This window comes from Alosa alosa, chromosome 2 (genome assembly GCF_017589495.1).
Source record: "Alosa alosa isolate M-15738 ecotype Scorff River chromosome 2, AALO_Geno_1.1, whole genome shotgun sequence".
NCBI lineage: Eukaryota > Metazoa > Chordata > Actinopteri > Clupeiformes > Clupeidae > Alosa > Alosa alosa.
This window is the reverse complement of record NC_063190.1, coordinates 21,363,943-21,377,568: the sequence shown is the minus strand read 5'-3', so window position 1 is coordinate 21,377,568 and position 13,626 is coordinate 21,363,943. Positions and strand designations below refer to the sequence as shown.

The following is a 13,626-nucleotide window of genomic DNA, read 5'->3' as shown; positions in this document are numbered from 1 at the left end:
AGTCAAAACAAGGTGGGGGATACTGCACAGGCTCTATGGAGAATAAATTGGACCCATTTCTTTAAAAAACCCATGTAATGTGAATGTATTACCTCTGACACATGGAGACATTTCCTTTTGAGTTCTCCACATGCAATTGGAATTGCAATTGTAGTAGGTTTTATGTTGTTTATGCCTTTCTAATAGCCTAGATTAGACTAACTAGATTGGCTATTAGCCTATATCTAAGTATACAGCTCTAGAAAAAATTAAAAGACCACTGCACATTTTTCTGATGTCATCCTACGGTTGCTGAGTGACATTCGAATGGGTTGACAGTCATATTCAAAATTAAGAGACCACTGCAACCACTTCTCATCCAATACAATATAGCATGTATCAGCCCTTACATTTCTTTGAATTCATTTGACTTCACTAGGCCTATAATTTCAAATGTACTTATCCAAGTCAGATAATTTAAATTGCAATGTGTTTCTACACTAATACTACATTTCATGACATTTTTAATGACACTTTTTAAATGAACAAACGAAAAGTCAAGCTAGAATACATTTATTTCAAACATTTGATATTATGAGACAAACATGGTAAAAGTAAAAAGGCTTTTGTAGTTATACTACACTGTTGTTCACAACATAACAAGGTTTAATCTCTTCATGTCACGCCTTTATTTTAGGGTACATATATTAATACATATTCAAACTGTACGCAACTCAGGATGCCTTTAAGATACATACTGGATTCCCATGGTTAACTTTCCAATAGTCAATAAAATAGTCTTTACTCAGACATACTTTATAAAATGCTCTGGTGAATGGGACTAGTATTAATATTATCATCAAAACATGTCAGCATTCTCTTTAGCCCACTATGCTGTTCCCAAAATACTACACAATGAACACAGTCTATGCTTAAAATTCTGTCCTTAAAGATTCTAGGTCCCCGCTCCACATAGTTCACCCCAACAGGTTCTGTGCTTGGACCACACGTGACTTGGGCAGTACAAAAAGGTGTCCAATAATAAAGAGTCATAATTTGGTTCTAATACAGTAATACACTGAAGTAGGCTACAAGAGCTGCAATAAATAAGAGTATTTATCAGGTTATCCAGCTTTGCCAGCATTTAATATCAAAACTTTCTTTTCTTTTGTCAGATCTAAGGATGTGCTGGGTCTAGAGTACAAACCAGCGAAGAGCACCAAGATGATTCAGTTCAGCTCCTTCTGCTTTTTCCTGTACCATTGCTATCACAATACTTAAAGACTATACAACAACAGAACTACTCAAACACGTGCTTGACCTTAACTGCAGCTATTTGGTCGATGGCAGGATAATAACAGGTAATCTCTTCCAGCTGTAGAGTTGGGTACCTTTCAGACCCGAATATACAAGAGTAACAAAAAGTCAGATTTCACAAACATGTTCATTGAGCATGTGACATTCCCACAGTGAACCTACTGAAACTATTGATGCTATTGAAATGTCACTGTGTGTACAACCATGCAATTTCTGACCCATATCTGACACTGTAGTGTATGTAGGTTGGCTTTCCCTTCACACTACACCAGTATAGGAGCTTGTTGCCATTTTAGCTAGATAAAATAACTATGAAAACATGACTGTTACACGGCTTTGCAATTAACATAATTTGTGGTAGTGATGATTGATGGATGTAATAACAGAACTGCTGCTATGACAACAGCTATATGAGAAAGTATTACCAAGAAAGGAAACTGGTCACTCATTTCTGAACCTGAAAAAAAAAATCTGAAGTAGTGTGATTTTCAAGTCAATGTCAAAACCACTATGACATAGAATATTCTCTTCACTTCAGTTAGGGAGAAAGGATTACAACTATTCTTTGATTAGTAGTAGTGCTTTCTCATCCCTCTAAGATCAGATGTCAGAAACCTGAAAGAAACAACTTCTTACATTCTCCTCATCAAACGTACCAGGGATGTAGAAAACTCACTGGACCTCAAGTTTCTTGTACCAAGCTATCACAGTTATACTTGTACTTACCTAACATATCTAAAAGCTAGTATTATGAACCTGATTTGCTTTGGTCCGTTGTATGCATATGACAAAATGACATTTCATCTTAAAACATCTCCAATAAAAAAAACAACGAGTTATGAAAATTTCGGACTGAAAATGGAATTTCACAACCACAAAGCCACTACTTCAGTGGACATTGTCAAGATTCTGGGTCCATCAAAACTAACCAGTTGTATTCTAGATGCAATTCTTTCACTTGGTGCTTTAGAAAAGTCAGGGAAATATGTGTTTAACCTTTTAGTCCACAAACCTTGCATCACACAGACACACACACACACACACACAACTCCAGTGGGACGGGTTGATATGACCAAATAACCATTCCAGTTGAGAACACACACCGGAGACTGACTGATAACTGTCCAATAATGTACAGTCTGACAGTGCAAACAGCTATCGCTATGTGAGTTGATCTAACAATCTTGTGGTATTTAGGTGTAAACCTCCAGCAGTAGAGTGTGTCCAGCATCATAGCCATCTTCAAGCACTCACTGCTTTGAGTTTCTGTACAGTGTCATGTTGTGACATTCCATTACATTTACATTAACATCTACATGCCATGCTCTGGCTACATGACATCCACAAAGAACTCACTGGGATTGCCCATGGCCAGGTGAAAGGACTGCCTGGAGGCTGTGAGTTCTGGTGGGACCGAGCCGAGGTCACGGGTGGGTGGTGCTCCCGGCGGGCCTCCAGGGGTGGAGGAGGGTAGTGGGAGGCCGGGCAGCGGCGAGGGCCCTGTGGGGAGCTGTGGGTGGGGGGCCCCGATGACATGCGGGTGCTGGGGCACCATCATGAGCATCATGGGGTTGTAGGACAAGGGGATGCCTGGCGGGTAGGGCATGTGGGGTGGCGGCTGGGGCATGCGCTGGTGGTGCGACCGCTGGCTCATGTGGCTGTGCTCGCTGGGCGTGGCCGAGCCGTGGTCCCGCCTCCGGCTGCTGCGCACCGAGTACTCGGATTCGCTGCCACCACTGCCCGACTGGGACTCGGCCCCGCCCAGAGGGGACTTCTCCTCCCGGCCGCTGGTGCTCCCGCCCCCTTTGCTGCCGCGCCGTCGCTCGCCCTCGCTACGTGTGGAACCGCTGCTTCGGCTCCCTGAGAGAGAGAGAGAGAGAGAGAGAGAGAGAGAGAGAGAGAGAGAGAGAGAGAGAGAGAGACAGAGAGGCAGACAGGCAGACAAAGAGAGAGAAAGAGAGAGAGAGAGACAGACAGACAGACAAATAGATAGACAGACAGACAGAGAGAGAGAGAGAGAGACAGAGAGAGAGAGAGAGAGAGAGAAGAACATAACATTAGTTCAAAAGTACAATCCATTTGAATACATTCAGGGGTTAAAGTGGGGGGGGCAGGGAGGAACGCAGTTCTGCCAGATAAATCAGATCTGGCAAAATCTGGCAGTCCCTCAGATAAATTAATAATAAATATATTCTTTCATACCAACAATATAGCGCGATGATATTGTTGAAATAAATAGTAAGTACAGATCATGTGTACAGATGTGACCAAGAAGGTAGCAATTGTTGTCCAAAAAGTATTGCTACACCACGATACTCAATATGTTGTCCAACGGTGAGTCATTTTTCCCCGTTGCACCGACACTGGATTTTAGGGTTCCCCCACCTGCCAAATCCCACTTTAACCACTGAATACACTGTTGCAGTGCTCAGTATTGAGACATATTCACCTTCGCTGTGCTGGCTGCCCGTGCTGCCAGGGGTGTAGTTGTAAGTGGAGAGCTCATGGTAGGGTGGGGGCTGGCTGGTGTAAGGGTGGGGGTACTGGTAGGGGAATGTGTGGAGCATTGGCCAGGGGGTGGCCCCAGGGAGAGGCAGCGGGGCCAGTGTGTCCTGATCGGATGCACCACTGGAGCCATCATTGTCATTCAAGGACAGGTTAGCCATGTCTGAGAAAATAATAACAGAAGCATTATGGACAAGCATTATGGACAGACATTACAACGTGCTTTAGTTCAGTTGGGCAGTCCTACACAACACTAAAACTGCTAACTTGTTACAGCAAGATGTTTCACTAAGGCACACCCTTCAATGGTTTAATTGACATAGATTGATAGATAGCATTTTGTCCATGAGCTGAGAAAAGAACCCATGACCATAATAACCAATTATAACCAAAAATAACTGATTGAGGGGACTTACAGTTTTCACAGTCACTGAAGTCTCCAAAGATGTAGTAGCACTGCTCAGAGAAAGTGATTTTGTTGACGGTGTGACGGATGAAGCCAGCCTTCAAGAGGTTGCTGGCGTATTTCCGTGCCTCGCGGCGATCTTTGAAACCGTCAATGTGCTGAAAGAGCCAGTCCACCACATCCGAGCCTGGACACAGGCACCAATTTGCACAACACATTTATAATACAGGGCCCTGCTCAGTTACTGCCACAAAACATCTTTGTCTCTCGTTTTTTCTCTTTTGTTTTCTCTTACCCAGGAAAGCGTTGGGGATGGTGATCTTCAGCCACATCCTGTCTCGCACCTCCAACCCGGACTCTGGTGAGGCCATGGCTTTGGCCACCGACGCCATGTCCGAGTGCAGAGACAGGTTAAAGTCCTCAAAGCCCGCTGTTCCCAAGGAGAATAAATACATAATAAATAAAAAAAAGTAAGATGAGGAGCGCATGCCTCCAATATCTAGTCATCACTTGCAGGTAGATGCATGTTGAGGAGAGCTTACGTTCGGTCCCAGCGACGGAGGGTGGGGGAAATGTAGGGTAGGCGCCTCCCGTCAGAGCTGCAGCGTGGGTCACCCACACCGCCGGGTCAATCGGCCTGATTGGCTCATCTAAGATGACACAGAAAAATCATCACTGAAGAACAAGGTCTTCAAATAAAAAAAATAATGAATTAAATAACGAAGTAGTGCATGCCTGTTATAATAATCAGAGCCACTTACAGTTCAAACTGGACTTAACCTACATTTCTATTTACAGTATGTAACAATAGTTAGCAGTGTTAAGAATGCTGATGTTGACTCACTGCGAGGTAGGGTGAAGTAACCCTGGGGTGAAGGGTCCCAACATTTAGCCACAGTGAGGATAATAGGCCTACAGCAAGGAGGGAAGGAAGGGGGCAGTGCAAGTAAGGTTAGAGCAACCAGTCTTTGTGAATCTCAACGGTGTTCTTCAGAAGCGAGAGAGAGGCTTGTGAACTACTCACCCAGGCTTGTGAACTATGTCTCTCAGGACTCGGACTGCATCGTCATTACTCATGTTCTCAAAGTTGATGTCATTCACCTGAGGCATGATGGGACATAAGAGACTTCATTACATCAAGTCACGTATCGGTGATGCTCCCACCGGCTCTGGCCACTAAGATTTTCAACAGCAAACCTCTATCTATCCCAACCAGCACCAAAGCTCCTTTAACACATCATACATTTCCAAAGCCTGGGAAAACTGTCCAGGAGGCTACACCAGGCACGTGACTGAAGCGTTCCCTTCACGTCGAGTCTGTTGCAACAATTAGCTTCCACTATAATCAATGGAACTGGCTACACCAGATGTGACAGTGGTGCATATACGTTCAAAAAAATTAGACCAGTTTTCTAAAACTACTTTTATGCTACATGAAAGAAGCCCTTCAGTTGCGGATGCAGCCCAGGCCAAAGAGGTAAGACATAGGCCTCAGCTATAATAACACAAGATCACTGACAATCTTTTATTTTGATATGCTTCTTTGACGTGATTGAATGGACGGACACCCAATTGCTTTCAGCCGTGTTACAGCCACTGAATAGATGCATCAGTATGACTATATCAGTAAAGGCAGTGAATGTGGTAAAAGCTGAATGGGCTCTCCTTGTCCTCCTCACCTGCAGCAGCATGTCTCCCGGCTCTATGCGTCCGTCGGCCGCCACAGCCCCTCCCTTCATGATGGAGCCGATGTAGATGCCGCCGTCGCCACGCTCGTTGCTCTGCCCCACGATGCTGATACCCAGGAAGTTGTACTTCTCTGTGCCAGCGCAGCACGACACGACAGCCAATACAGAGGGAAATCAATTGTTGTAATGTTGTCAGTTTTGTATCATTCAAATTGTGTAACATGTCATCTGTAAATTTTGTGAGACACTCATAATTGGCAGTGCTCAATGTGGTTTATTTCCAATTTCACAGAAACACACATTGGTTTAAACAGAAATGCAACAACAATGCAACATTTCCTATCCAAGTGTAATTGAATAAAAAAATGTTTTTACAAGTGATTACAAGATAATGAGCCAAACACACACAGTGCTTCCCTTCATAGAACCAGAGAGACATATTTCAACAAAATTATTCTGCCATCCTTAAATGTTTAGGCACACACAAAGATGAGAACTTCAGAATGAGTACAGCCAACATGTCTGTTTCAGTTTCTGGAGATAACAGAAGTAAACACGCAGGACTTAGCATAGCCAACAGTGCCATAACAATGGATTAAATCCACATGAAAATCCCCTGGCCCTATGAAGTAACAAATCACAGTGTAATGACCTCCATACCAGGCATAATTAGGAAAGGCAGATGGCAAGGTTACTGGGAAATCGCTGAGGCGAAAAAAGGAACATTCATTCCAACTGGTGGGTAGGTGACCTATTGTTTCAGGAATTTACAGGTCCTTACAGGACTTCATTACAATGTTCTCAAAATACCACAGAAATAGAATAAGACAAAGCGTAGCCTGGTCCTAGTGCAGTAAACTACTGAACTAAAAGTAAAGACATGTTTAGGGGAAAGGAGATGGGGCATCTCCAGACCTCTGTGTAAAGAGTGCTCTTGAGCACACTATAACAAGAAGTGTACTTACCCATGTTGAGGGTGACTGTGATGATGTTGAGTGACATGGTGGAGTCTGTCACACTGCTAAAGGATGACGCCTTTGGATATAAAAGAGCATTATTACAACACATGCCATAGTAAATATCACAACATTTTTAATTATCCCTTAAACAAGGTCGCTAACATTATGTATTTAGGTCTTTGAAACGTTTTCTTGTGACTGTGCATAATGCAACCATGCATATAGAAGGTGCAGTACCCGCTCAAGCCTTGGAGGGCGCTGTTTTCGCCGCCTCCGGTGTCTCTTCAGCAGCCGGGAGGCTGTGCTTTGCTCCGTGCAACTGCTGAACCTGGGGACAACAGGAAATCCTCCAGATGAACTTTTGTGCCTTAGTATCAGGGCTGTTTTCAATAGCACCCTCAGCACAAAGAAAACATCATCTGTAGTCAGCAGTTGTAGAATGATACAGACAGATACAAAACCTGACAGACATCTATGCAGAGATGAAGGGAGGAGCCAGGGTGATTCAGGGGCACCCAGCTTTGGGAAAAGCTATTGAACTGCATTAAGCAGTATAGATCGTTGAGTTTTAGACAAATATTTACATTTAAATTGGTTAAAGGTAAAAGGCCGGCATTTTTGTTTTCTTCTAACAGAAAGGACAGGAAACTGGCAGCTGCTGGTGCAGAACTGGATGAGATCTGACCCAGATCTCCCACATCTGTGGTAGGAGGTCCTCCTCTTGTCTCTCCCCAGAATCAGATGCTATCAGGCGCAGCGTACGACGAACAGCGGACAGGCTGCTGTGAGCAGCTAACAAGGGCTTGACCATACGCAGCATACCTGCTCATGGTGTCGTCGTCCTCGGAGTCGCAGAAGCTGGTGGTCTCCAGCTCGCTGCTCATCATGGTGCTCGAGCTCTCGTAGCCAGCCAGGTGGCGCTCCAGACGGGTCTGGCCATTCACCCGAGGCCCTGGAAGAAAGCAAAGGGAAGGCAGAATTGGAGTGGTGAGGAACCAGAGTGAGCAGATCTCCATTTCAAAAGGTGCCACTCCACGGTGTTAATATGAGATTAATTGTATCCATGTGGATTTAACCAAAGATAATATTACTACTGTCCAAAACTGAACCGTTTAAAAGTCAACAGTTCTAATTCACATATACTGCCTGGTGAATAAATCCTTCATTCCTGGGGTCTCTCGCTTACCGTGCTGGTCCATGCTCTCTCTGCGCCTGGGCCTCTCCCTTCTGAAGGACACCACAGATTCGGTCTCTGTGCGGTCATCAAGGTTCTCCACACTACCGGTCACATTTGGACTACAAAATGACCAAAAATAAGCTCTAGTGAGGAATTATGGTTCATGCTCATGTAGATATCAGCGCTAGCATTGATTAATGATTATTTAAATCTTAAATAGAAAGGGCGTTGAAGTTGGGAGTGTGTATGTGTGTGTGTGTGTATGCCTGCGTGTCTATGTGTGTGTGATTATGCATACTGGAATGAGGGTGGCCTGGAGTCCCCTATGCCGCCGAGTCTCTCTGCAGGTGGAGGTGGAAGAGGGGGCGGAGGAGAGGGTTCTGGACACACCTCCACTGGAGGAGGAGGCAGCGGAGGAGGTGGAGGAGGGGGAAGGAGCTCCACAGGCTGGGAGTCTGAGGACACAAGCTGGAGGGAGAGAGGAGAGAGAGAGAGAGAGAGAGAGAGAGAGAGAGAGAGGGGAAAGAGGGAGAGAGAGAGAGGGAGAGCGTCATCCACCAATTTTTAAGGGCAACAAGATGAAAAAAAGATGTGCCAGTAAAATGTAGAAAAACTATTTAGCAAGTCATTAGGAAGTCTGTAAAACTCTCTTCTAAAGTGTTCCATTCAATATCATTCTTTTAACTTACCCATGAGACTACTCGTCCATTGAAGCAGGGCAGTTTTGCAGCATCATCTGAGATCTCTTCCTTGACAACCCTATAAATAATCAAATACAAATAACCTGTATGGTACATCTGACTTCACTCAAGAGATGGTCTTAGGCATTATCAGACAGCATCTTTAGACTGAACATTACTCTCTTCAACCACAAGCACCCGAACGAGTGCATCCCATGATTTTCCTCTGCCTAGGGCTTCTGTAAAAACCCACTAAATCACTTCCTGTGTCTACGCTGAGGATTATACAGAGTTAAACCGTAGATGATCATGAGTCACTCAAAGGCTATCCATTTGTTGTGAACAGTAAAACTAAACAGCCAGCACTGCAGACTAATACACACAAGAGGGAAATAAATTATATTGGCACACACTCTTACACAGTTTTACAAACACTGATGCATTCTGTCAACTCTTTGTATGAACACACCAACACGGTGGACATATGCATGCACACGAACACACATGCTTGTGTGCCACACACACACACACACTTTTTTTGCTCTCCAAGCCTGTTCCTACCATCTAATCTGGGGTTCATTGGAGCATGTGGGAATGCCCTCCTGCCTGTTCCTGCCTGCTGCAACACTGATAAGGACCCCCCACATCTCCATTCAGCTCTCCACCAGCCCTCAGATCAGCCTTCTGTTCTCTCTGCTTACACCACTTGTGGCTGAGAGCAGCAAGATATCCACAGCATTATGCCTGTGCATGTGTCATTTACAGATGATCAGCATTAAAGCAACACAATGGAAGAACTGGTGTTTGTACCCCTTGTCAATTTTCAATGTCCTGAGGTATCCATTTAGCACCAAAAGGGTACCCAACACGTCCAACAAGGACGAGAAGGGTTGTGTTCATGCACACAACAAACAACAATATACTATATACATTATGTACTATGTACTATACTATATATACTATATAACAACAAAGATGACAGAGACGCCTATTTTCTGCCCATTATTAAAGTAAGTTATGAGTTAAAGTTGTGATTGTAAGGTAAAATAACTGCATTGTGTTGCTTTAAAACCATGCTATATAGGTATCAACACACCACTTTCTAAAGCATCTGAATTTTGGATGTATGACTTGTGGATGTATGACTTGTTCCAGGCAGTAGAGACTACGATGTCAAATGGCAACAATGTCAGCAATAAAACATCTACCAAATTTAAATGGCTATAACTCCACTGTGGAGGACAGTGTACTTCATTTAAACCAGTGCAACACTGGAGACACCAAATCTGCATGCCAACGTGATCTGCATTGCAGAAACCTTTGACAGTTGCATGCCGGCTGCCATTAAGGCCCGCTGAAGCAGAGTGGACGCCGAGGTGATGACAGATCATGTCCCGTGTCTCTTTTTATCTCAGACAGGACAGTCTTACCGTTGAGGACAGTGTCTGTAAACTCGCTAACCTTGCTTATCTCCGACAACTGTTCCCAGCCTACGCATACCACAGTTTCTAATGTGACACTAGGCATTCACGACTCCACTGAAACTTAATCTAAACACTGGATCAGACCAAAGTCATGAAACTTTCCTATGTCTGGACTATCTCTATAGCCTTCACGCACCCGTAACATGACGCTAGCCAGAACGCAAACCCATGCTTCCTTGCCACCCAGTAGCCAATGTGGATTTCTCTTTGGGAGAGAACTTGCCTTGAGCGTATGACCCACAGTGAGGGGTTTAGTCATCTGCTTGTGATATATTTACATGGACTGATGAGGTGGATAAGTGAATTAGACTCTGAATTAGTCATGCATATATCTGTTCAGGTCTTTTGAACAGACAGAGGTGGTCATATTCTAATCATCCCCTCAACAGAAACATATAATCTGCTGCAGATTGTTTGAACAGTTATGGGCACATTTGTGATTTTTGTGCTGTCTAGCTCCAGTTCTGACAGCCTATGAACAAAACAAACAGGACATAACATGCTTTGTTTGATTTCCATCACATTTAAATTTAAACTTCCACATATTTTGAAGTGTTTTTAACACGGTTGTACCACCAGCACAGCTTAATGTCAAAATGTATAAATCCTGTTAATCCTTTTAAAATTATGTCTTTGCCACAACCCAGTGAAGAAATTAGTGGCTGTTTGTACTTGAAGGGAGCATTTCCTTGTACAGCCTCCATATTACACCACAAATACTAATCACAGTCAGCACTCTGCAAGTCAACGTAAAGTACGATTTCCAGTGCATCTGTGCAGGCCTATGGATATGCCGCCAGAGTGGAGAAATGGGATGTAATCAAAGAGCTAATGGTTTAATTGAACACATCACACTGAAACAGTGGGGCAGTGTGTAGGTCTGGCATACATGGCTCAATGAGATTAAACCTTTTTATCGAGGTCCCCATCTCTCCGAGCTGTGAACCAGGAAAATACCCATTTGTAGGAATGTAAAGGATAAAGAGGAGGGGGTGCAATTCTCTTAAATCTACTTGAGACCCTCTGGAGGAATGGGGGCTGTGGAGGAAGTACAGCTGCTGAGAAGAGGGGAAGTTGGCCTGTGGCCCAAAAAAGGCTGGCTAGGGGAGTTGTTGTTGGGGGCACAGAAACTGCAGAGATGCAACTGTGACATTGTAAATCTAACAGGGCCAGCACTAATTATCAATGCCAAAATGATACCCTATCAATTTCCATAACGTAGAATGTTTTTGGTTTTGCATACTTTCAGAGACTGTGTGCCACTAGCACTATTATAAATGGCTATCATGATCCTACAGGCTGCAAGCCATTGATCTGAAGTCTGTTCTGAGATTGGATGGAAACATTGTAACATCAGCACAACACCGTTGATGCGGGGAGCGGCTGTGAGAGAGCAACATTCCAGAATGTTGAATCAAATTAGTTAGGTGCTCAAATTAGCATGTACAGTAAATTAAGGACACTGCTACGGGGTTTTCCACTTTGAAGGGGTCTAATGGCATTCCTCTCCTTTTCACACAACAGTGGGAGAGAATTTAGTCCAACGACATTTTGCGTAACAGCGCACAACAACAACAAAAAACATAAAGTAAGCTTCTCCTTGGTTCAAGCATTATTTTGCTGGTATATCAATCGCCAGTTGGTGCCAACGCAGATCCATAAAAAATAGAGGGCTATTACTAGGATGGACAGTTGCGCAGAGGAAACTGATTTAACACTAGCCCAATGCCCATCGGACAGCGGCTACACAGCCAGAGCCTCAGAGCTACTCACCCGAAATCCTGATCCATGGACTTGAAGAAGAACTTATAGTTTGGCTTGTTTAAGACCTGTTTAAAATCCAGTAGAGTGATCTGTTCTGATGGTATAGGAATCTTCACCAAGTACGGCGTCTCCTCTTCGTCGATGTGGTAAATTATTTTAGTTTCCGCCATTTCTTCAACAGCTTTTAGGATCCCACAAAACTAATAGGCTACACCATCCAAGAAAGGGGCGAATACAATCAAGCGATGCAGCTAGCGAAATGGCAAAACTCTTAGGTAACAACAATCTTTTCGGGGCATCATCCCTTAAATGCTGTTGCTCTCTTTGGGGCAACGCTCGGAGTCCCTATCTTCTTCTTGTATTGTTAAATCTTCCAGGTATGCGTACATTTATCCAGATCACAAACTTTTCCAGCACCGAACAGAGTGTGGTTGGGGGAGGAGAGGACACAAAATTTGCAGCGCTGAAAGCCAACGCGGCGTATGACGTTATCCAGAGGCGTCCCTCACGCCCTCTTACCACAAACCCCATTCCCCTTCAGAGAGTAGCCTATAGTTCATATGCAATCTGTCTGGGCAGTACTGCTCCCGGGCTCTATTTGGGGTGATACCACGCGTAAACAACCCGCAATTGATATGGAGAACATTTCAAACTTCTGTGGAGCCAGTCACTGTACATGACTTGGGAATGGATACATGTAGAATCAGAAGAGATGTGAATGGCTACAAACAAAGAAACATTGTTTCAAATTTGAACGATGAAGTTTACAAGGTATAAATCTGAGAGCATCTTATATTTAGAGAACATATTCTGCTTGTCCAGTAAGTCTCCATTAAAACAGGATTTAAAAAAATCAAAACAGTTAAATAACTGTGATATGAACACCTGGAAACTGAATGAAAGGGTGAGTCAGACAGTGAAAGGATTCACATCCATAAGACAGCTCAAGCCTCTGATTGGGGTTATTGTCTTTTCCAAAGGTATTGTAACGAAGAAGAGGCTCCTCTGACCTATCACAATTACTCAGGGAAGTTGTCGCCTACATACTTCTATTTCAGTTTCTTGTATAGACATTGTCAGAATCATCTTCCTTCAAGTTTCAGAAGAGTATGATACCACTGTGCTTGAGTAACAACATTAAGAACATATTGCTAAATAACTAATAGAGGTGTCTACTTTTTATCTATCTACGTCTTTATTTTCTAGGCCAATTGATGGACATGTTAAAAACTTGGCAATATCATTACAATTGTGTAATGTAAAGGAGGCCCGTTAAAAAATCCTGAATAACTAGACTAGAATATATCTACAGCTTTTTAAAAGCCTTCTGGATAAACCACCTACTACAACCATGTCAGCTCTGTATATTTTTAAAGGATTAACTGACAGGGTTCATCAAATCTTTACCCCATAAAAGATGCAAAATACAGAAGGCCCATGAATACTGTTCAATATAAATCAATCACTGTGAGGGAACAAAGTTATGGAAACTGGAATGCAATTTTTTGTAGGAATGCAATTTTTGTACTAATGCCATTTTTAATTTTTCCAGATGTGAAAAATTACTTATTATCCTTACTACCCAGTTTTTAAATAAGTGTTCCACTATGTCAATAGTCAGAGTGTCTTAGTGCTAAACATCAAGTAGTTTACATTTGAAGTGAAAA

At 43.4% G+C, this 13,626-nt stretch overlaps 1 protein-coding gene across 1 annotated transcript; it reads right to left on the bottom strand.

The window, feature by feature from the left end:
* Positions 1-536: 536 nt before the first annotated feature.
* On the bottom strand, positions 537-12,468 carry LOC125291235 (segment polarity protein dishevelled homolog DVL-2-like). Its single transcript, XM_048237906.1, has 15 exons — positions 11,969-12,468; positions 8,721-8,790; positions 8,330-8,499; positions 8,041-8,150; positions 7,677-7,806; positions 7,092-7,182; positions 6,861-6,930; positions 5,887-6,026; positions 5,232-5,308; positions 5,052-5,119; positions 4,750-4,857; positions 4,503-4,637; positions 4,218-4,394; positions 3,746-3,964; positions 537-3,156 (listed from the first exon to the last, which is right to left on the bottom strand). The coding sequence occupies exons 1-15, from the start codon at positions 12,127-12,129 to the stop codon at positions 2,627-2,629; spliced, it is 2,256 nt and encodes a 751-aa protein (XP_048093863.1). The 5' UTR covers positions 12,130-12,468; the 3' UTR covers positions 537-2,626.
* Between the last annotated feature and the right edge of the window lie 1,158 nt (positions 12,469-13,626).